The following is a 23,331-nucleotide window of genomic DNA, read 5'->3' as shown; positions in this document are numbered from 1 at the left end:
AAGGGATGCTATTTCCTTAACTAGCTGCCATACTACAAAAAAAGTCTTTGATCTGCAATCATCTTTCTTAGGGAAAAAAGCAACACTGTCTACAAAGGTATGAAAAATACCTAAGTTTGGGTGGTCCTGGTTTCCATCCAGATCTCAGTGAAAGACTGTTACCTTTTTTTTTTTTCTGGTTCTGGGACTTGAACTTGGGGCTTAGGTATTGTTCCTGAGTTTTGGGTTTTGTTGTTGTTGTTGTTTTGCTTAAGGCTAGTGCTCTAGCACTTGAGCCACAGCTCCATTTCCAGCTTTTTTGGTGTTTATTAGAAATAAGAGTCTCATGAACTTTCCTGGCCAGCTAGCTTCGAATCACAATCCTTACATCTTAGCCTCCTGAGTAACTGGGATTACAGGTGGGAGCCACTAATGCCCAGCTGACCTTTATCATTTTGACACTAAACCATAGAGGTCTGCTTAAAGCAAACTTTCTAGAAACAGAAAGAAAAGCATATACTTACTTAGTCTCCACAAGGTGCTACATTTTTACACATTATCTTAGCTAATCCTAACTTTGGCATCCATTAAGCATAGAGAAGACTCAGAACCTGCCACATGCCTAAGGATCAGTGTATGAATAAAAGAAAGGTAAAGAAAATTGGGAGAAAAAAAACACACAATCCAAATTTTGTCATCGACATCTAAATGAAACCACTTTGTAGAACACATTGTAAATAATCTAATCAAGCTTCTGGCGTTTGTTTCAGTGGGTTGTTTTGGGTTTTTCTGGTTAGTCATAGGGCTTGAACTCTGGGCTTGGGTGCTATCCCTGAACTCTTCAGCTCAAGGCAAGTGCTCTACTGCTTGAGCTACAGCGCCATTTCCGGTTTTCTAGTGGTTTATTGGAAATAAGAGTCTCACGGACTTTCCTGCCCGGGCTAGCTTTGAACCGTGATCCTCAGATCTCAGCCTCCTGAGTAGCTAGGATTACAGGCGTAATTTAGGATTACAGGGTGGCACTGGCACTCGCTGGCTCAGTTTACCATCTTTCCTATGTTTATACCATCAAGAGAGCATCCACATGTGGCTACACACACTGAAGGACAGGACTTCGTCCTGACTCACCACACCTTGCACAGGTGGGGTGCTTAATGAGCTCAGCAATGAAGAAGGCCATAATGATGCCTGAGGATTGTGGGAGTAAGTAGAGCACAAGTTGCCCATTGCCACCGGATGAACTGGCCGCTGGGTTGAGTTACAACCCTTCTTATGTGTCAGCCTCATCTTTCTCCCTGTACAATGGGAATAATAGAACATGCCTCCAAAATTGTTTTATTCATTTTATAAATAGTCATCCATACATCAAACCTACTGAGCATTAAGCATTCACTGGCCACTGTGCTGGAAGCAACACAACAATGAACGTGGCTGTATAGTCCTGGCTCATGGAGTCACAGTGGAACTATAAGACTAGAAGAAGGAGTTTTACAAACTTCAAAGGACTATACTGCTATGAAGTATGACTCCTCCCATGCCCTAGCTTTGTCAATAGCACCACCATCCACCACTTGCCAAAGCTGTAAACTTGGGAATGGTCCTCCATCTGTCTCTCCTTTATCCTGCCCATTCAGTAAATCACCAAGTCTCTTCTGATTCTCCCCTAGTCTCTAGAAACTATCATTTTTGCAGGGTGATGGGGGGAAGGGGCACTGTATCTTCTCTTCCATCCCAGAGGGCAGTTCTCCATGGTCTCCTAGTCTAGGGTTTGCTAGGCTTTTGCAGTTTAGAGGTGACTGAATTGCCTTTCAGGAGCCTTGGAGAGAAGTGCTGGCACACTGTGGAGGGCCAATCTGTTGTATTAACAGTTCAGAGTAGTCTGTCTTCTTGAGTTTGTCTGTGAGGACAGAGCTGCTGCAAGCTGCCCTTGTTATTGCCCTCCTGTTTTCCATGCTTCCTTAGTAGGCCGCTTTGCTCCTTCCCAAATAACTGCGATCCTCCTGTAATATTGATAATGGCGAGCCAAGCAGTTATTGATCTCTCACCATATGGCAGGCATGGTGCTAAGAGCTTTGTGTACATAACATACTTTAATCCTGTAAAGCTAATTCTAGGACCCTGATTCACACAGGAGGAACTGGAGGTGCACAATAACCTGCCCCTGGCATATAGCTATGAAGCCACAGCTCCAACCAAGCCAAGGAAGACTCTATCTTTAGTCTTTACTGGATTCCTCCCTTGTCTTCTCCTTCCTCAGCTACAAACCTTTGTTTATGCTGTTGTTGGAATGTTCTTTCAAACACCCAAATAAAAAGGCAACCAACAACAACTCACCAGCTCAAGGACCAGGTCTAACAGCTAAAAGCCACGCTGTAGCGCTATCTGTTCTGCATCAGACTCCCAACTAGGAAACACTTTCACTACTTTTCCAAACACACAAAACTCTGCTAACCCACCTCTCCCCTCCTCCTTCTGCAGAGCCACCTTCCTCCTTTCCCCTCCCCTCTGCAAACTCAGCCCTGGATACACACCCTACTGCTATAATTATTCCTCCCCTCCCCCACCCACCCTTCCACTCATGACTTCCTGGAAAGCAGACCGACTGTTTTCTGATGCCCATAGTCTCAGTACAGTGGCAGGTTAAATAGAGTAAATGAATGGCACACAGGTGGTGTTAACAGCTCACAGCACCATCCTCAGAAGCAGGTAGGAGACTTTTCCCAAAGGACAAGTACAAGGGCAGCTTGCAGCAGCTCCTGTCCTCACAGGCAAACTCAAGAAGACAGACTATTACAACTGAGATTGGCCCTCCACAGTGTGCCAGCACTTCTCTCCAAGGCTCCTGAAAGGCAATTCAATCACCTCTAAACTACAAAAGCTTAGCAAGCCTAGACTAGGAGACCATGGAGAACTGCCCTCTGTGATAGAAGAGGAGATACAATGACCCCTCTCCCCCACCACCCGGCAATGGGGCAAAGCTTCCCAAAATGCACACTGGAAAAATCAGGACTCTAATTACTCCCAGTGAGTAACAGAGGACCCTGAATGAGGGAGAGAAAAGAAGCGGACAAAATGACTAGAGACCACAAAATACATCATGTTCCCTATCTACAAAGCTACAACTGGAGTCCAGCCCACAGATATGAATACCTGAAATTGACTGCTTGCTGACCTCCCTGCCTGCCCCCTGCCCACTTTCCAAAGAGCAGCCAGGAATGTTTTGGGGGGGTTTTGTTGTTGTCAGTCATGGGGGCTGAACTCTGGATCTGGGTGCTGTCCCTCAACTCTTAAGCTCAAGGCTAGCACTCTAACATTTGAGCCATGGCGCCACTTCCAGCTTTTTCTGCTTATATGGTGCTGAGGAATCCAACCCAGGGCCACATGCATGCATGCATGCATGCACTGAGCCACCTTCCCAGCCCCAGGAATGTTTTTTAAATTGTACCAATAATTCGGACACACTCTGAGGTAATGCTCTCCAAGCTTTCCATCTACTCAGAATCCAAACTTTCTATAGGAAAGCTCAAGGTCCAAACTACCCTCCTTACCCTCCTGACTTCACACTCTCCCTTCAATCTCTATATTCCAGACAAATCCTCTCAGTTTCTTTTTTTTTTTTTTTTTGCCAGTCGTGGGGCCTGAACTCTGGACCTGGGAGCTGTCCCTCAGCTCTTCAGCTCAAGGCTAGCACTCTACCACAGAGCCACAGCGCCACTTCTGGCTTTTTCTGCTTATGCGGTGCTGAGGAATCGAACCCAGGGCCTCATGCATGCAAGGCAAGCACTCTACCACTGAGCCACCTTCCCAGCCCCCTCTCAGTTTCTTAAATTTCAGTCTTTCCTACACGGTAAAGTTCTCTCTGCCTGGAAGACTCCTCCCCCAGATTTTTACAGAGTTTCTTCTCAAAGCTCAGTTTAAACTTTACCTTTTAAAGAGGCACCGCCTACTCAGAACTTCCTATCAAGTCATCTTTTTTCTTGTTTAGTATTTATCACCACCATCTCTAAAATGATTAACTTCTTCAAGTTCTTTCTGTTGGTTTCAGTCTACAAACATACATGAAGGTGGAGACTGTTCTATTCAGGCTATGAATTTAGATGACTGCATTAAGCCTTCAGAAAATTTCCAACATGTCTGTTGCCTATTATCAGAGAAGTATCGTCAAGATAGGATATTTTGTTGTTCTTTTAAAATAAAGAAAATATAAAATAGAGATTTAGTAGGCTAGATAAGCCCCAACTATGTGTTGGGCAATGTAAATTAACTAGTTTTCTGAGTTGAACACTTGTTTGTTTGTTTGTGTAACTCCTAAATCCCTCCCTCCCTTGGTTGGCCCTTCTAGGGAAAGAACTGTCACTATGATTCAAGCTCACACTGGCCAAAACAAGGAAAATTATGCATTTATACAGTTGCTTTTCAGTCAACTAAAGCACTGTCCCATTCATCGCACTTTAGGGAAAAAAAACAAACAAGCACTTGTCCAGGAAAACTAAACAACAGGATGCAAAGTAAAGATGTCTCAAGGAGTAATTCGGAGACTGGGAGTTGAGGAGTCCCAAGCCTGGAGACTTGAAGTCCGTACTTCTAGTTCAAGAGAGATGAGGGAAGCGTTGAGTCACAGGGTAAAATCTTGCAACGTGAGACACCCCAGGATATGAAGCAACCAAAAGTGAATCACAAGGCTGTGAGGACACCTTAGGCCTCGCAGAAGCTGAACACTAGCTTATTGGGTGGGAAAACTGAGACCTCAAAGGGAAAACTTGTTCATGTCCGCACAGTGCGGGAATCGGGTGGCCTCTTTCTCCTCCCTACTCCTCATTGCTTTCCATCAAGGAGGAGAACCCTGAGTCAAGAGGCAGGAGAGAGGCCAGGGGCGGCTCACAGATTCCAGGGGGTTGAGAGAGGGGAGGGGTGGGACTAGGAAGCACATAAACAAACGACAGGATGGAAGCAGAGGCCGAGAGGCTCCGAAGGCGCGTGAGGGCACAGGGAGGAGGAAAAGGCAGCCGAGAAAGGAACAGAACGGGGGAGGGGGAGCCCAGTGTGGTCCGAGTCTGAAGGGGCTTGGTAGGGTGAGGGGGCCCCAAGTGGAGAGGGGTGGGATGAATCAGATGGTGGGAGACCTTACTGAAGGCCTCGGAGAGACACTGAGGGTCGGAGGTAGAGGAGACCTGGAAAGGCTTGGAAGGAAGTCTGACAGGGAAGAAGAGTTCGAGGGTCAGAGCAGACCCCGGGACTAGTTAGAGGAAGATGGAGTCTGGGCCCCAGGAGCCCGAGCGGCGCCCGTGGGGAGACTGACGGGGCCGGGCCGCCTCACCGCGCTTGTTTTTGGTGCCGTGCTTCTTGGCGGCCGTCAGCTCCTGGTCGATCTTCTTCTCCAGGAACTCCTGTTTTTTGCTCAGCATCTCCTCCGTGTCCCGCAGCCGCTGGATGGCCTCCTGGGGGGTCGGGCCGCCCTTGCCGGCCTTACCCCCTCCGGCCCCAAACAGCTTCCCGAACACCGACATGGTTGCTGCTCGCCGCGCCGGCCTTCGCCGCCCGCTCCGGCTCGGCTCCGGCGCCCGCTCCCGGCCCCGCCGCTCCCAGCCGCCGCAGGCCTCTCCTCCGCCTCCGCCCCGCAGCTGGGCCCGGCCGCGCCACCTCCCTCAGGCCCCCACGCCCGGCCCGGCCGGCGTCAGGGCAACGCGCCGCTGACTACAACTCCCAATGTCCAACGCGCCGAACGCGCCTTGAGTCTAAGGAAAAGAGGTTCGCTGCATGCCGGGAGTCTATAGTCTTCCGGCTTCAGGCGCTCCACGGCGCACCTTTTTGGTCTCACTGAAGTCAAAGGGCAGGATGACATGCCGGGAAATGTAGTCTTTTTGAATTGTGCTCTGTAGGGGTGGAAGGAGAGGAAGAGTGAAATGTCAAAAAGATCAGTATTGGGAGGTGATTGTCAGTGTCAGAGCCCTGGGCAGTACCCAGTACCCAAAACAACAACAACAACAATAGTAATTAACATTGTGCATTTTGTGATCCAGATGTGTAAAATGCCTTACACATTATCACCTTTATTTCTCAGCCTAAAACAGATAATTCTGTTCTTTTCTTTTTTTTTTAAGGAAAGTAAACTAAGAACTCAATGAAATAAAGTGACTAGCTTAATTACTGTCTTTGCGAAAGTGTTCCTCTACTACTCTATTCATAGCAGGTTTTCTGAAACCTAGGAAGAAAGAACTTCAACTGCAAAGCTTCACGCCTGCCTTGAGCCAGGTATCAGTGACTCACTCCTGTATTCTACCTACTCACTCAGAAGGCTGAAATCAGAGGCTCCCGGTTCAAAACAGCCTTGGCAGACAAATCCTTGAGACTCTTACCTCCAATTAGCCAGCTGGAAGTAGAGATGTGGTTCAAGTCCCAGTACTGGCATAGAGGGGCAGGGAGAAGAAGAGGAGGGGGAAGTGGAAGGGCAGGGGAAAGAGGGGAGAGGTAGGGAGGAGGGGAGAGGAGGGAGGGAAGGAGGAGGAGGGAGGAGGAGGAGGAGGAGGAGGAGGAGGAGGAGGAGGAGGAGGAGGAGGAGGAGGAGGAGGAGGAGGAGGAGGAGGAACGGGAAAAAGGAGGGGGAAAAAGGAGGAGGAGGGGAAAAAAAGGAGGAGGAGGAGGAGGAGGAGGAGGAGGAGGAGGAGGAGGAGGAGGAGGAGGAGGAGGAGGAGGAGGAGGAGGAGGAGGAGGAGGAGGAGGAGGAGGAGGAGGAGGAGGAGGAGGAGGAGGAGGAGGAGGAGGAGGAGGAGGAGGAGGAGGAGGAGGAGGAGGAGGAGGAGGAGGAGGAGGAGGAGGAGGAGGAGGAGGAGGAGGAGGAGGAGGAGGAGGAGGAGGAGGAGGAGGAGGAGGAGGAGGAGGAGGAGGAGGAGGAGGAGGAGGAGGAGGAGGAGGAGGAGGAGGAGGAGGAGGAGGAGGAGGAGGAGGAGGAGGAGGAGGAGGAGGAGGAGGAGGAGGAGGAGGAGGAGGAGGAGGAGGAGGAGGAGGAGGAGGAACGGGAAAAAGGAGGAGGAGGGGAAAAAAAGTCAGGCACTAAAAGCCAGGTGCTGGTGGCTCACATATGTAATCCTAGCTATTCAGGAGGTTGAGATCTGAGGATAGTGCTTTGAAGTCAGCCCTGACAGGAAAGTCTGTGATCTCCAATTGATCACTAAAAAAAAAAAAAAAAAAAAGCCAAGCGGGGCACGGGTGGCTCATGCCTGTAATCCTAGCTACTCAGGAGGCTGAGATCTGAGGATCGAGGTTCAAAGCCAGCTCAATAAACTATTAGAGTCTTATCTCCAATAAACCACCAGAAAACTGGAAGTGGTGCTGTGGCTCAAGTGGTAGAGCACTCACCTGGAGCTGAAGAGCTCTGGACAGCACCCAGGCCCCAGAGTTCAAGCCCAGAAAAAAAAAGCCAAAAGTAGAGTCGTAGCTCAGGTGGAAGAGTGTTAATCTTGAACAAAAAAGTTCAGAGACTGAGATCAAGCCCCAAGTGGAGCACACACACAGTGACACAGTGAACTTGACCAACGTTTCTTCTGTTGAATTACATAAGCCGTCTCTCCCCCATGCTAGATCTCATAGAGACAAAAGCTATGCTTTGGACATTGTTGTTGACACAGCCTCCTATGTGTACTTACCGAGTGCAGTTACCAGATTAGTTCATTCCAATCAACTTTCCATATTGGAAGACATTTTCAAATGTGAGAGACACACTAGGACTTTGAAGAACTTGTAGCAGCATAAAGTGTGAAACGCACAATTGTACCTCCAGTCTGTTCTGTAACTGAGAATCTGGATGTTTTTGCCAATGTAAAAATAAGCATAAGGGCTGGGAATGTGGTTTAATGGTAGAGGGCTTGCTAGCATGAATGAAGCCTTGGGTTTGATTCCTCAATACCACATAAACAGAAAAAGCTGGAAGTGTCGTTGTGGCTCAAGTGGTAGAGTGCTGCTAGCCTTGAGCAAAAGAAGCTCAGGGACAGTACTCAGGTCTTGAGTTCAAGCACCAGGACTGGCAAGAAATAATCATAAGGGGCCAAGCACCTGTAATCCTAGCTGCTCAGGAGGCTGAGATCTAAGGATCACAGTTTAAAGGTAGTTTAGGCAGGAAAGTCTGTGAGACTCTTATCTCCAATAAACTATCCCCCCCCCCAACCCCACCCCTGCCTCCAGCCAGAAGTAGAGTTGTGGCTCAAGTGGTAGATTGTTAGCCTTGAGCAAAAGAAGCTAAGGGACACTGCCCAGGCCCTGAGTTCAAGCCCCAGGATCCCAACCCTCCCCCTCCCCGCAAAAAAAAAAAAAAAATCTTTACAATAATCAAAATAGTGCAGTACTGACATAAGAATAGATACACTGGTAGCTTGAGCTTATAATCCTAGCTACTCAGGATGTTGATATCTGAGAATTGTGCTTCAAAGGCAGCCTGGGATACAAATCCAACACTCCTAACATCCATTAACTAGCAAGAAGCCAAAAGTGGAGACATAGCTCAAGTGGTAAAGTGCCAGCCTTGAGTATAAATAAATAAATAAATGAGAGCTTGAGGCCTTGAGTTCAAGCCCCTATATCGGCACAAATAAAAGAGATAAAAGAAATTCACAGTGCCACAATAAGACACTTCATACCCACTAAGAAGGCTGTAACTAGGAGTCAAAATAACCAGCAAGTACTGGCAAGAACATGGAGAAAGAGAATTGCCAGGCATTGCTAATGGGAGTGTAAAAATGGTGCCACTCCTGTGGAAACAACCTGGCAGCTACTTGAAGAGTTCTGCACAGCCTAACCACATGACTTAGCGATTCACTGATATGTTTGTACCCAGGAAACGTATGTTCACATGAAATCTGGGTACCAGTGTTCACAGCAACTTTATTCATCATAGCCAAAGAATAGAAACTGCCATGCATGATGGTGCGTGCCTGTGAGCCAAAGTGCCAGATGCTGAGGCACAAGGATTATGAATTTGAGGGCAGCCTGGGCAATATAACAAGACTCTCTCAAAAAATAAAGCATTTAGGCTGGGAATGTGGCTTAGTGGTAGAGCACTTCCCCAGCATACATGAAGCCCTGGGTTCGATTCCTCAGTACCACATAAACAGAAAAAGTCAGAAGTAGTGCTGTGGTTCACGTGGTAGAGTGCTAGCCTTGAGCACAGAGAGGCTCAGGAATAACGCTCAGCCCCTGAGTTCAAGCCCCCAAACTGGCCAAAAATAAATAAATATATATATATATATATTTTTTTTTTTTTTTGCTGGACACTGGTGGCTCATTCCTGTAATCCTAGCTACTCAGGAGGCGGAGATCTGAGGATCATGGTTCAAAGCCAGCTCGGGCAGGAAAATCTATGAGACTCTTATCTCCAATAAACCACCAGAAAACCAGAAGTGGCACTGTGGTTCAAGTGGTAGAGCATCCACCTTGAGCTGAAGAGCTCAGGGATAGTGCTCAGGCCCAGGGTTCAAGCCCCACAACTGACAAAAAAAAATTAAATTAAATTAAATAAAGCATTTTAAAAAATGCTCTCACACACAAATGAATGTGATGGCCTAAGCACAGGTGAGGCTTTCCTGGGGAATACGCAGTCTGACTAGCAGAACCCGAGAGGTGTGAGCAGGAAATAGGGGAGCTTGTGCTGGAGGAGCACTGCACTTGAGCTCTGGCAGGCTCATTTGAACCTGTGTAGACCAAGAAGCAGAGACTATGCCTCAAAGCCCACAGGGCTCCAAAATGACTTTGGCTTTGCCCTTGAGAAACACCCTTCCTCATCCAGGACCAAACCCTAAACAGAGGACTAGCTTTCCTTCCATGAGAAGGGAAAGGCCCACACAGCCAGTTCTTAGAACACATCATTTGTCACTTCCTTCACGGCTGTGACTCTGGACAAGCCACATCATCCCTTGCTTAGTCTACTTAGTAGTCTCCTGTGGTGATCAGAATCATGGCTCTCCAAGGATGTAGAAGCCTAGTACCCATAATGTCCCCTTAAATGGACTTTGCTCCTTGAATGGGAAGAGTGTTCTAGATTATACTGGATGTGTGAAACCAACAGACGGAAGAAGGTCAGATTATAGGGTTCTGTTCTTATGGCTGTGAGGATGAAGAAAGTGGCCACAAGCTAAGGAATGCAGGCAAGCTCCTAAAATCTAGAAAAGGCAATGGAACAGATCTTCTCTTTCCTGGCATCTTGTGGAGTAATGTAGCCCTGCTACCCGCTTGATTTTAGTCCTGTGAGAAGCACATCAGACGTGTATGTGTGTGTATGTGTGTGTGTGTGTGTGTGTGTGTGTGTGTGTGTGCCAGTACGTGGTGCGCGCACGTGTGTGTGTGTGTGTGTGTGTGTGCGCGTGCCAGTACTGAGGCCTATACCCATGTCTGTGTCCCTCCATGTCCCTCAGATTGTTATAAGGGTGGTGGTGGCTCCAACTGCAATGCCAGCAACTTGGGAAGTAGAGATCTGAATGATCAAGATTCAAGACTACTGGCTGGGAAGGTGGCTCAGTGGTAGAGTGCCTGCCTTGCATGCCTGAGGCCCTGGGTTCAATTCCTCAGCACCACATGAGCAAAAAGAAAAAAGCCGGAAGTGGCGCTGTGGCTCAAGTGGTAGAATGCTAGCCTTGAGCTGAAGAGCTGAGGGACAACACCCAGGCCCAGAGTTCAGTCCCCACGACCGGACCCAAAAAAAAAAAAAAGATTCAAGACTACCCTGGGCAAAAAATTAGCAAGATACCATCTCAATAAATAAACTGTGTGTGGTGGTTCATGTCTATAATCTCAACTAGTTGAGAGACATAGTCAAGAAATTCAGAGTCCAAGGCCAGCTGTGGGGGGCGGGGGGGTACAGGGGGGAAATTCGTAAAGCAAAAGAAGGCTGGAGTATAGGTCAAGCAAGCATAGTCTCCTAGTGCTAATCCCAGAATCAATCAAACAAATTAATGGGGCTGGGAATATGACTTAGTGGGTAAAGTGCTTCTTTAGCACTCTTGAGACCCTGTGTTTGATTCCTTGGCACCACATAGACAAAAATAAAACAATTGTCTTTAAAATACAAGGGCCAATGTAATTTCAATGTCCCTCAGGGATGTGCCCCACCCCCACTCCAGCCTCTCCCTGTCCTCTTCATTTCCTGTTCCTCTACCACACTGGCCTTTGCTGTTCCTTAAACACACCATCTCCCCAGTATTCCTCTAGAACCCATACCCCAAATCTCTCCATTCCTCTGTTTTTCTTTTCTAAAGCACAAAGCATAATTTACAATTTACTTATTTGCTTTGCTGGCATTTATGCCCTCCACATGGAATCACCACAGGTGGTTTTTGTTATTGTTGTTGTTTTCTGTTTTGTTTTTGTGTCCTAGAGTTGGAACTCAGGCCTTACTTGCTAAAGTCTAGTGCTCTACCACTTGAGCCACAGCTCTACATCTGGACTTTGTTGGGGGGGGAGGTCATTGCGAGATGTTGCTGTCAGAGCTGGTTTCAAAACTTTATCCTCAGATCTCAGCCTCTTGAGTACCTAGGATTACAGGTACGAGCCATGGGCACCAGGCCAATGTTGGTTCTATTTACCATAGCCTCAAACTGCATGGCTCAGTATAGGGACTCCTAGATGTGTGAGCCATGAATTACTAGGAGGGGGTACAGTGGCCGTGAAGCCATCTTCCCACTGTTTTCCTCTCTGTGACTTTACTAAGGCCCTGAAGTTGGGCTCTGGTTGCCTGTCTCAGGGCTGTAGTTCTAAAGTCCCCCACACTCTCATTAGCCTAGAAGAGTCCAGACCTTTTTACCCTGAGGTACGGCCAGCCAACCTCTAGGCTCTCACCCTTCCAGAGATGAGAATCTTGGAGTCACATGCTGGCACTGTGGGGGTGGGGAGCTCTCTTGCACCTGTTGTACCTCCTTCCTTCCCAGGGAAGGCAAAACTGGTCCAACCTGTTCGACTGAGATTTCTCAGCCTGTGGCCTCAGCCATTTGTCCCAGATACTCCTTGCTCTAGCTTCAAAGGGAGCCGGTGTCTTTATCAGCCCACAAGGGAGATTCGTCTTGTCGAAAGAAACTCGGCAGATTCTTAGATTCTTCCTAGGGAAAACTCCCTTGCACTTCTGTGGTGGGAGGAGAGAACGTGCCTGTGTTTCAAAAAAATATCAAACATTGACTGAATAATTCCTGGAGAGTTGAGGACATTGTAGATATTTATTTCTTTTCTTTTCTTTTTGTCAGTCCTGGGGCTTGAATTCAGGGCCTGGGCACTGTCCCTGAGCTTCTTTTGCTCAAGGCTAGTACTCTACCCCTTGAGCCACAGTGCCACTCCTGGCCTTTTCTGTTTATGTGGTGCTGAGGAATTGAACCCTGGGCTTCATGGATGTTAGGCAGCACCTACCATTAAGCCACATTCCCAGCCCTAGGTGAGGTATTTGTAATCTTTTTTTTTTTTTTTTTTTAATACTTATCCTGGGGTTTGAACTCAGGGTCTGGGCACTATACCTAAGCTTTTATGTTCATCTAGTGCTCTATCACTTGAGCCACAGCTCCACTTCCAGCTTTTTGGTGGTTAATTAGAAATGAGTCTCACTGCCTTTCCTACCCAGGCTGGCTTTGAACTGTGATCCTCAGATCTCAGCCTCTTGAGTAGCTAGGACTACAGCCTTGAGGTACAGTCATCCGCTAACCATGTATTTTTAATGAGAACAACAGACAACAAAGAAATGTTTATGTTGGGCCCGGGTGGCTCATGCATCTAATCCTAAGGCCTGAGGAATTAGTGATTATTATTATCTGAGTAATTGACACACAGTTCTAGTCACTCAGGTCACTCACTAGCCCCTTTTTAGGGTGACTTCTCCCATCCATTCATCCATCTATCATCCATCCATCCATGCATGAAAGACCCAGCTCCCCTAGGAGGAGATGTCCTGTCACCACAAGCTCCTCCTTTGGCCCTTTTGCAGGTTGGGGCACTTTCAGCCCTCATCCCCATCAGCTTTGCCCCTCCTGTCACGTTACCACCTTCCTAAAGATTCAGAAACTGGGGCCTGGCTCTAAAGTCCAACTCAGGGTTCCAACCCAAAGAAAGGGCTACACCAGCCTGAAGGAAGCTCAGGCATCAGCAGGCTCTGCTGTGCCTTCTTTGGAGCCCGTTTCCTCTCTTGAGGGGGACTCTGAAGATAAAATGGGAAATGTGAGTAATGGGTCCTTTCCTCCTGCCTGCTTCCTGCTCAGCCTGGGTTTGCCTTCCACAAAGTCTAGCTGGGAAGACAGAGGGAAGGCAGGGGAGGGTTGGAGGTGAGTACACTGATGACCATGAAGAGGCCTGCTTAGGGTAGACTTCAAGCTCCAGTCAGAGCTTCTGAATTCAAAGAACTGAGGTGAGACCTGGCATCCTGAATTTTTACATTCCTTCTCAAGGACATTTGTAGGGACCACGTTCTGTTATAATTGTCCAAGGAGTACTAAGTCTGCCCCTTTTACCTCTCCATTGTAGGACCACAGGATGCTTCAGCCCCCGTGCTTTAATGCTGTCACCCAGAGGCTAAGAAAGGAGCTATCAGGACACACACACACACACACACACATTTAGCCAGGTGAGGGTAGCTCATGCCTGTAATCCTAGCTATTCAGGAGGTTGAGATTTGAGGATCATAGTTCAAAGCCAGCCTGAGCAGGAAATTCTGTGAGACTCACCTCCAATTAATCATCAGAAAACTGGAAGTGGCACTGTGGTTCTAAGTGGTAGAGCACTAACCTTGAGCAAAAAAGCAAAGGGACAGCACCCAGGCCCTAAGTTCAAGGCCCACAACTGACAAAACAATGAAATAAAATTCTTTCATCTGGGGCTGGGAAGATGGCTCAGTGGTAGAGGGCTTGCCTCACATGCATGAGGCCCTGGGTTCAATTCCTCAGCACCACTAAGCAGAAAAAGCCGGAAGGGGTGCTGTGCCTCAAGGAGTGGAGTGCTAGCTTTGAGCTGAGGGACAGTGCCCAGGCCCAGATTTCAGGCTCCACTACCAAGAAAAAAAAAATTCTTTCATCTATTCATTCATTGAGGGGCATTTGGGCCGATTTCATATCTTGGCTCTAGCGCACAGTACTGCAGTGAACATGGTTGTGCTGGTGGCTTTACTGTAACCTGGTTTGTGTTCTAGTGGATAAATGCCCAGGAATGGAATTGCTGGGTCCTAGTATAGCTCTATGTTTATTTTTTTGAGGAAGCTCCATACTGTTTTCCAGAGTGGCTGGACAAGCTTACATTCCCATCAACAGTGAATGAAAGAAAATGTGGTTTTACTTATTAGAAAAAAATGACATTGTATCATTTGTAAAGAATTGGAAGGACTAGGAAAAAAATTTTATTAAGTGAAGTAAGACAGATGCAGAGAAACAAAAGGTTGCATGGTTTCCCTCATCTGTGGTAGCTAGAATGTACCTATAAAATGGTAAGTAAGCACTTTGGGTAGTAGGCAAGTGGTTACAAAAGAATTAACTGGAGTACAACAGATTCTATGGGGAGCTCAACGTGTATAATTTTTTTTTTTTTAGAAAGGCTTGGTCAAAGCCCAACAAAATAAGCACCAGGAATGGGGTCCATGCAAGGAGGTATGGGACCAAGGAGAGAGGGACAGATGAAGTGGGGAAGGACGGAGAATGCAGTCAAGATTTCATTGTAGCACGACACAGGTGACTCAAGCCTGTCATCTTAGCAACTCAGGAGGCTGAGACCTGAGGACCACAGTTCAAAGCTTGGGCAGAGAAGACAAAAAACTAATTGTATATACCACACAGTTAAGAAAAGTAAGGCAAGGAATGTGTTGAAGAAGGGGGTGAGAATGTTGAAGGGGATGACACTAATCAATATGTGATATATTTATAAACTGCTTTGTTAAATGATACTTAACAACTTAAAGATAATAAAACATTAAAAAAAAAAACCATTTATTGATGGAAGTGGTTCTGTGGCTCAAGTGGTAGTGCGCTTGCCTTGAGCACTCAAGGGACAGCCCAAAACATTTATTGAGCACTTTTCAGGTCCAGGGTACTTTACCAACCCCTTTGTACATTTATCTCATCATTCTGAATCCCCAAGACAGGCCTAGGATGAGGAACTATCACATAAAACCCCACCGTATGGATGAGGAAGATGGGGTTCAGAGAAGTGACGTGACTTGGCTGATGTCACACAGCGAGAGTGTGGCAACTCTTGGATTTGAAGCTAGGTCTAGGTCACAGTTGGACTTTACCCACCATGCTGAAGGCTTCCCGGAAGCCTCCCTTCCTCAGTTGTCTGGGGACCCTATGAAAACCCATAAGGGAAAGGTGCAACTGATAACAACTCTGACCTCATCCAGTGTTCTGCAGAGCAGCCTGACTAAAGGCCGTCCCAGGCAGCCTGGAGGAGGGGTGGCCGGGAACCAACCTGACTTCTTCCCTGTGGGATCCAACCACCAGCCTAGCCCAGCCAGGCTCGGGGCTGCTCAGGCTTGGGCCAGCTCTGGCCTTTGCTCTGCCCGGAGTCCGCCAGGCGGGCGGCGCTGCCCAGCCCCCAGGACTGCCGGGCACGCGGCATTTCCCGTCGAAGGCCCGAGGCCCGGGCCCCCCTCACCCGTGGGCACCCACCGCCCCGCGGCTCACTCGGAGGCCTGGATGTAGACGGGCACGGCGAGCATGGCGCACGGGCCCTCGGGCCCCGCCTGCAGCTCGGCCAGCGCAAGGTTGGAGCCCAGGCCGTCGGGATGCGCGGGCACCACGAGCTCGGGGTCCGCGCCCACCGCGCCGCCCACCACGATGGACAGCACGGCGTCCTGCTCCTGCTCCTGCTGGGCCTCGGGCGCCGGCCCCGGCCCCGGGCCTGCCCCGGCTCCGGCGCCCGGCCCTGGCCCAGGCCCTGCGGCCTTCAGCCCCTGGAGTCCCAGCGGCTCGGCCAGCGGGGTCCCCGCTTTGTGCCCGCCGCTGCCGCTGCCGCTGCCGCGGGGGGCCGCCCTCCTCCGCGGGGGCCGCCGGCTCTGCAGGTCCTTGTCCTTCGGGGGGCCCAGGCGGCAGCGATGGTCTTTGAGGTACTTGTGGCGGGAAAAGCCCTTGGCACAGCCGGCGCAGCGGAACTTGTAGTTGCCGGTGTGGGCGCGCTGGTGCTCGGCGAGGTGGGCCCGGCGGCTGAAGGACTTGCTGCACAGCGGGCATTTGTGGAGTTTCATGCCTGGGGAGCGCGGGGCGGGGTGGGGTGGGGTGAGAGACACCGTGCCCTGCCCAGGACAACCGCAGTCTCCCTAGGAGCCGTGAGCTGGGCTGGCCCTGCCTTCCCCCGCCCGGACCTCCCCACCGCCTCTCACTCCGCACCCCTTATCATTCTCCTCCACTGCACCAAGCCGACTCCTGCCCCTTGGCCTGCACACCTGCCATTTCCTCTGCCTGAATGGGTCCACTCTGTAAGGTCCATTCCTGGACTGCGAACAGACCTCGCCCAGTACCTGTGTTACCTAGGCAACTGGGACACCTGGAAGAGGTCACATCTTAACCTGATGTGGCCACACCTTTCTCCCACCTGATCCCACTTCCCTTTACCTGGACACACCCTTCCCCGCCCCCCCTACCCTATATAAGGCCTAATCTGGGGCCAGACGCTCCTTTTTCTTTTGCCAGCCGCATGGAGTGCCAACCTTGCCTGGTCCCAGCAGGTCTACTGAATAAACCTACCCCTTACCTGAATACCACGTGCATGGTGCAGTTCTTACTCGGCTACCTCTTTTTAAAAACCTAACACACTCCATCCCTAAGCCTTGTGGAACGGGACTCCCCCCACCTCTCTCTCTCTCTCTCTCTCTCTCTCTCTCACACACACACACACACACACACACACACACACACACACACACACACACACACACACTCACCTGTGCCCCTCAGGCCATAGATACAGGCAGATGCTTTTGGAAACTGTGCAAATGAACGTGACCTCCCACTACTGTCTTCACCTTCACCTCTGGGCCCTTCTCCATCTTCTTCCCTGGGCTTTGCCTTCCCTTCTTCCCATCCACCCTGGCAAGGTCAGCACTTCCTCTTTCCCCTCCCTAGGAAGCCAGCTCTGGGCTCTCCTCCCGCCTCAGCACTGAGCTCTGGGGAGCCTCCAATTCCAACCCTGTTCCTTCTCTACCGCCACCTTGGTCCTCTCCAGCCTTTGTCTGTCCCATCTTCCTCACTAGATGCTCAGCTTCCCCAGGAGGGCAGGGGAGGGAGGGCCTGCCTGATGCCCATGGGGGTCAGTCCCTCCATGAACCAGTCAAGCCAGTCACCCCCCCCCCCTGCCCCAGGCTCCTTCACACAGCCTTTGCCCTCTTGGCCTCCTTGGGTTGAAGACTCAGAGGAGAGGCAGGGGCTCCCCTGAGCCCAGTCACCCAGTAGGAATGAGGCAGCCCCAAAACTCAATCAGAAGCCCTGAATCCAAGACTAGTTTTCCAGCTTGCACTGACCCTTGATTGTTTTCTTTAGAACACAAGTTCTCAAACTGGGCAACTTTACCCCTTCCACACAGGGGACTTTGCCTAGAGGTGTTCTGGGTTGTTACCCCAGGGGGAGGGTGGTGCTTGACACTTGGAGGGTAGAATCTGGAATGCTGCTAAGTGTCCAGCAGGGAGCAAGACAGCCCCTGGGACAAAGAAGTATCAGTCTCAGAACCTCAGTGTGCCAACAAGGGCCTGGGAAACCCCAGTATATCCTGCCAAGGACTGGCCCAATCATGACTGGACTCACCTAATCCCTCCCCCTACCATGCTGGGTAACACACTTCATGGTCAGGCCAGGGCAGCACACAGGCCTTCCCTCCAACCCACCCAAGCGAAGCCAACTGGCTGGACATAGCAGGCCATGGCCTCAGCCCTTCCTCTGGGCCAGCCTGTCCTAGGGCAGGCGGCAGAGGAAGCTCTCATCCCGCTCTTACCTGAGTGTGACAGGATGTGTGCCTTCAGCTTGTCTGGCCGGTTGAACTCCTTACTGCAGCCTGTGTGAGTCCTGGAATCCCAAGTACCAGCCTCAGGGGCTCAGCAACCTTGGGACCTCTAGCCAGTCCCACCACCAGCTCTTGTCCCAGGAAGGGAGCAGGGTGGGAATGAGGCAGGCAGAGCTCAACAGGAGAAAGGGAGAGGCCTTCACCCTCAGGGCTGCCCCCTCTGGTCCAGTGCTCCCAAGTGGTGACCCTTACTGGGTGACGGCTCTACTCACGAGAAGGGGCATTTGTACTTCTTGAAGGGCTCATGGATCAGCATGTGTCTCTTCAGCTTGTCCTTGCGGTTGAATGCAGACTCACACACAGAGCATTTGTAAGGCTTCTCGCCTATAGAGACAGGTGGGGAGAGAAGGTTCCAGATAAGGATTCTGAATTTGGGGAGCAGCTTTTCTCTCTGTCATTCCTTGCCACTTGGTTGTTTTGTTGGCTGTAGGGCTTGAACTCAGGGCCTGAATGCTGTACCTGAGCTCTTTTGTTCAAGGCTAGCATTCTACCAGTTAAAGCCACACCTCCACTTCCAGTTTCTGGTGGTTAATTGGAGATAAGCATCACGGACTTTCCTGCCCCAGCTGGCTTTGAACCAAAGTCCTCAGAGCTCAGCCTCTTAATTAGCTAGGATTACAGGCATGAGCCACCAGTACCTGTGCCACTGTTTTGTCAGAGAGAGAGGAAAGAGCTTGCTTTTTTTTTCTTTTTTTTTAATTTTGAAGATAGGGTCCAGTTATGTGGCCCAGAGGTTCTTGAACACTCCTGCTTCTGCCTCCCAAGTATGTTTGCTGTCATAGCTGGCTTTTCTTTTTGTGTGTATGTTGCTGGGGAGGTAACCTAGGGCCTCACGCATGCTATACCCCCAACTCCTGGCTCATTTAAGATGTGTCACTCTGCTACCAAGGCTGGCCTTGAACTCCTGGGCTTAAGTGATTCTCCTGCCTCAATCTCCCAAGTGGCTGGGCCCATAGGTACTGACACTGAACCCAAGGGGCTATTTTTTTTTTTTGACTGGTATTAGGGTTTGAACTCAGGGCATTACCTCTTAATGTTTTTGCTCAAGGCTAGTGCTCTACCACTTGTGCCACAGCTCTGCTTCCAGTTTTCTGGTGGTTAATTAGATATGAGTCTCACAGACTCTCCTGCCCCAGCTGGCTTTGAACCAAGATCCTCAGATCTCAGCCTTTAGAGTAGCTAGGATTACAGGCATGAACTATGGGTACCAGGCCCAAGGGGCTATTTTAGGGAGGGAACTGAGGCAGTAGAAAGCAGAACAAGTGGAAATCTAGGCAAGAGCCCCAGGGAGAAGGAAAGCAAGTTCAAAGGCTGGAAGCCAGTGTGGGAGCCAGGGAGGGCAGGGAGAATGTTTGGGGAGAATGAGGGAGGGTGAGGTGAGGTCCATGGGGCAGCCAGCTGACTGCAGGGTCTGGGAGACTGAAGTAAAGACTTCTGCTTTTACTCAGCCTAATGACAAGCCACCAGAGGATCTGAGCAGAGGGACAGGATGTGACTAATGGCCTGAGAACTGAGGGAGGGAGAGGTGGGGACAGGCGTGGCTAGTTCCACTAGGCAGGTGGCTGAAGATAGGCTGAGCAGGGCAAGTGAACAGGCAGTCCTTGGCAATAACTGGCTATGCTGCATAGAAGAGAGGAGTTGTTCAGAGCTAGCCCGGGCAGGAAAGACCGTGAAATTCTTATCTCTAGTAAACCCCAGAAAACTGGTAGTGAGCCGGGCGCTGGTGGCTCACGCCGGTAATCCTAGCTGCTCAGGAGGCTGAGATCTGAGGATCGCGGTTCAAAGCCAGCCCGGGCAGGAGGGACCGTGAGACTCCTATCTCCAATAAAACCACCAGAAAACTGGAAGTGGCGCTGTAGCTCAAGTGGTAGAGCGCTTGCCTTGAGCTGAAGAGCTGAGGGACAGCGCCCAAGCCCAGAGTTCAAGCCCCACGACCGACTAAAAAAAAAAAACTGGTAGTGGTGCTGTGGCTCAAGTGGTAGAGTGCTAGCCTTGAGCTGAAGAGCTGAGGGATATTGCCCAGGCCCAGAGTTCAAGCTCTATGACCAACCAAAAAAAAAAAAAAGAGAGAGAGAGGAATTGAACACCAGTCTAAGATGTACCCTGAGTAGCACAGCATCAGAACAGGGTCCAGCACAGGGTAGAGAGGTCATGCCTTGTCAAAGTTTTGGCAAGAAACCAAGAGGTAAAAACTAAGATGGGCATTAGTGGTTAATGCCTTAATCCTAGCTACTCAGGAGGATATCCTGAAGAGGTTAAAGTTTGAAACCAGTCCAAGCAGAAAAGCCTTCTGAAAAATGCCAACCCTGTTGCTTATGGGAATTCTGATCCTCCCGATAGAATGCTCTCTGCAGTCTTTGGAAAGATTAAGGTCACTCTGGCCCTGTGGCTGAGGAGAGACCCCTTTTTGTTAGGGGCCTCGCCTCCAGACAGATGGGTTATAGGTATAAGCCACTGGCGCTTGGCTATACTTTGTTTTATTTATTTATTTATTTTTTGTCGGTCGTGGGGCTTGAACTCTGGGCCTGGGCGCTGTCCCTCAGCTCTTCAGCTCAAGGCGAGTGCTCTACCACTTGAGCTACAGCGCCACTCCGGTTTTCTGGTGGTTTATTGGAGATAGGAGTCTCACGGTCTTTCTTGCCCGGGCTGGCTTTGAACCTCGATCCTCAGATCTCAGCCTCCTGAGTAGCTAGGATTACAGGCGTGAGCCACCAGCGCCCGGCTATACTTTGTTTTAATATATCCTATGTGCATATATGTATTTTCTGAGTTGCAATATAAAAATACCTTTTTTTGGTTATTGTTGTTGCCAATCCTGGGGCTTGAACTCAGGGCCTGGGCACTGTCCCTGAGACCCTTTGTGCTCAACGCTAGGGTTCTACCATTTGAAACACAGTGAAACCTCCAGCTTTTTCAGAGTAGCTGGAGATAAGAGTCTCATAGATTTTCCTGCCCAGGCTGGTTTCAAATCATGATCCTCAGTTCTCAGCCTCCTGAGTAGTTAGGATTATAGGCATGAGCCACTGGTACCCGACTTAAAAGTTGTTGTTTTTTTTTTTTTGTCAGTCGTGGGGCTTGAACTCTGGGCCTGGGGGCTGTCCCTCAGCTCTTCAGCTCAAGGCTAGCACTCTATCATTTGAGCCACAGCACCACTTCCAGTTTTCTGAGTGGTTTATTGGAGATAAGAGTCTTAGGGAGGGCTGGGAGCCTGAGGCCCTGGGTTGGATTCCTCAGCACCACATAAGAAAAAAGAAAAAAGCCGGAAGTGGCGCTGTGGCTCAAGTGGTAGAGCGCTAGCCTTGAGCTGAAGAGCTGAGGGACAGCACCCAGGCCCAGAGTTCAGGCCCCAGGACCGGACCCAAAAAAAAAAAAAAGAGTCTTACGGACTTTCCTGCATGGTCTGGCTTTGAACCGTGGTCCTCAGATCTCAGCCTCCTGAGTAGCTAGGATTACAGGCATGAGCCACTGGCACCTGGCTTACACGAAATTTTTATTTCCAATTAACCACCAAAGCATTGTAAGTGGTGGAGCTGTAGCTCAAGTGGTAGAGTGCTAGCCTTGAACAAAAGCCTCAGGGACAGCTCCAAGGCCTTAAGTTCAACATCTAGGAAAAAAGTTAATAAAAAAAATTCCTGTGTGTCATGCTGGGAGGGGCCTAGAGCAGGCCAGGCCAGGGCTAGACTACAACAGCCATGGCCAAAGTCTTTCAACCAGTAAAAACAATTCCAAAGATTAAAAGAAAAGAAAATGGCAATATCTCCACTGTGTCCAAGGAGACAGAGTTTTATCCAGGATTGGGTGGGAATTCTGCAGTAAGAGCAGTGCCCTGCCCTGGGGCCCTGCCATCTATTTAGGGCAGGAGTCTCCCTACCAGCCACTGGGGGCACCTCTAGTGCTGATGGGTCAGGTGGGTGTGGGCCAGATGGACAGGAGCGATGAAGGGGAAAGGAGGGATCAGGAGTGGGGGAGGGCAGATGGGGAGGGAACAGAGGAAGGTGTGAGAGAGGCAGGGACAAGCAGGTGCTCACCTGAGTGAATGTGAGCGTGCAGTTTGAGGTAGTGTTCCCGCCGGAAGAACTTCTTGCACACCTGGCATTTGAACCTGCCCCCGCTGCCATGGGTGGGGAGGTGACGCCGCAGGTAGCGTTCACAAGGAAACACCTGGAGGAGAGAAAAGTTGTCTTCCGGTCTGCTGCACCAGCCTTCCTTTCCAGCCTCCCTTCCCTTGCAGCCCCATTTCTAGCCCCTATAAAGACAGCTCCCCTTCAGCCCATGGGGTCAGACCTAGCAGCAATCAGTACTCATGAGCCCACCCAAAGCACCCCAGTCTGCACTTTGGCCAGGCTGTTCTTTCTACTCAAAAGGGCTTCCTCTCACAAGCTCCAATCTGTCCTTCAAGACCCATCCCCCGTGTCTTTGCCTCTGCGAGGCCTTCCCTGATTATTGTGGCTATGCTGAACAAAGCAAATTCTGTCTTTGAACTCTCACCCCAACATTAAGTCAGCATTTGATCCATGGAACTACAGTAATTTGTTTTCAGGGGAACCCTAGGGCAGAGTAGGGCAGAGGAGGGCTGCCATTCTACAGGGTATAGGTCAAATGCCTGACACATAAAGGATTATTACTGTTATTTTGTGTGCAGATACTGAGACTTGAACTCAAGACCTCATGCGTTCACTTTTTTTTTTTTTTTCCACTCTAGGTTGGCACTCTACCACTTGAGCTACATTTCTACTTCTGGCTTTTTGCTGGTTCGTTAGAAAGAATAGTCACACACACACACACACACACACACACACACACACACACACACACTGCCTTCAAACTGCAATCCTTAGATCTCAGCCTCCTGAGTAGTTAAGATTACAGGCATGAGCCACAAGCACCTGGTGAGAATAGATTTTTTAAAATAAAAACTAAATAAATGAATGGAAGATAACGAAGAGCCAGAAAACACAGGAGCTAAACTCTCTCCAGCACAGGCACAGGGTAGGTATTCACTCATTCATTTATTCATTCATTTTAATCATTCCCTTGGAATAGAGACCTGATCAAGGGCACTGACCTATTTGTCTCTTTCCTTAGAACCTTCCTGTAGGACCATCTGAGGTAAAATGCTCAAAACAGTAATTGGCATCTGCTTCTCACATAATCCATGGCACTTTTAAATTCCAAAGCCTAAAGTTAGGCTATCTAATTGGAAACATCTAGAATGAGGCCAAGTAAAGTCAGGGCTGTCCTGGAAAATCTGCCATGTATGGTTGTTAGAAAATGAGGAGCAGAGATCTAAAATATAACTGGACATAATCTATACAGGACTCCAAGCACTCACACACAGACTAAAGGAGAATACCTTTAGGA

General features: G+C 49.6%; 2 protein-coding genes across 2 annotated transcripts in view; both read right to left on the bottom strand.

Moving 5' to 3' along the window:
- Nucleotides 1–5,626, bottom strand: part of Chmp4b (charged multivesicular body protein 4B) — a 40,926-nt gene extending 35,300 nt beyond the window's left edge. Inside the window, exon 1 of the mRNA XM_042694674.1 lies at nucleotides 5,297–5,626. Within this exon, the coding sequence (XP_042550608.1) occupies nucleotides 5,297–5,486 (190 nt within the window). The 5' untranslated portion in view covers nucleotides 5,487–5,626. The remainder of the gene's footprint in view (nucleotides 1–5,296) is intronic.
- A 9,305-nt stretch (nucleotides 5,627–14,931) lies between these two features.
- The window catches only part of Znf341 (zinc finger protein 341), a 39,589-nt gene continuing 31,189 nt past the window's right edge, over nucleotides 14,932–23,331 (bottom strand). The window contains exons 12-15 of the mRNA XM_042694572.1: nucleotides 21,999–22,131; nucleotides 18,183–18,294; nucleotides 17,902–17,972; nucleotides 14,932–16,164 (exon numbers count right to left, since the gene is read on the bottom strand). Coding sequence (XP_042550506.1) covers nucleotides 15,599–16,164; nucleotides 17,902–17,972; nucleotides 18,183–18,294; nucleotides 21,999–22,131 — 882 coding nt within the window. The 3' untranslated portion in view covers nucleotides 14,932–15,598. The remainder of the gene's footprint in view (nucleotides 16,165–17,901; nucleotides 17,973–18,182; nucleotides 18,295–21,998; nucleotides 22,132–23,331) is intronic.

The sequence above is a fragment of the Dipodomys spectabilis genome, unplaced genomic scaffold, assembly GCF_019054845.1.
Source record: "Dipodomys spectabilis isolate Male_0828 unplaced genomic scaffold, ASM1905484v1 ptg000175l, whole genome shotgun sequence".
Classification (NCBI taxonomy): Eukaryota; Metazoa; Chordata; class Mammalia; order Rodentia; family Heteromyidae; genus Dipodomys; species Dipodomys spectabilis.
The sequence above is the reverse complement of the archived record's forward strand: the minus strand, read 5'-3'. Positions and strand labels throughout refer to the sequence as shown.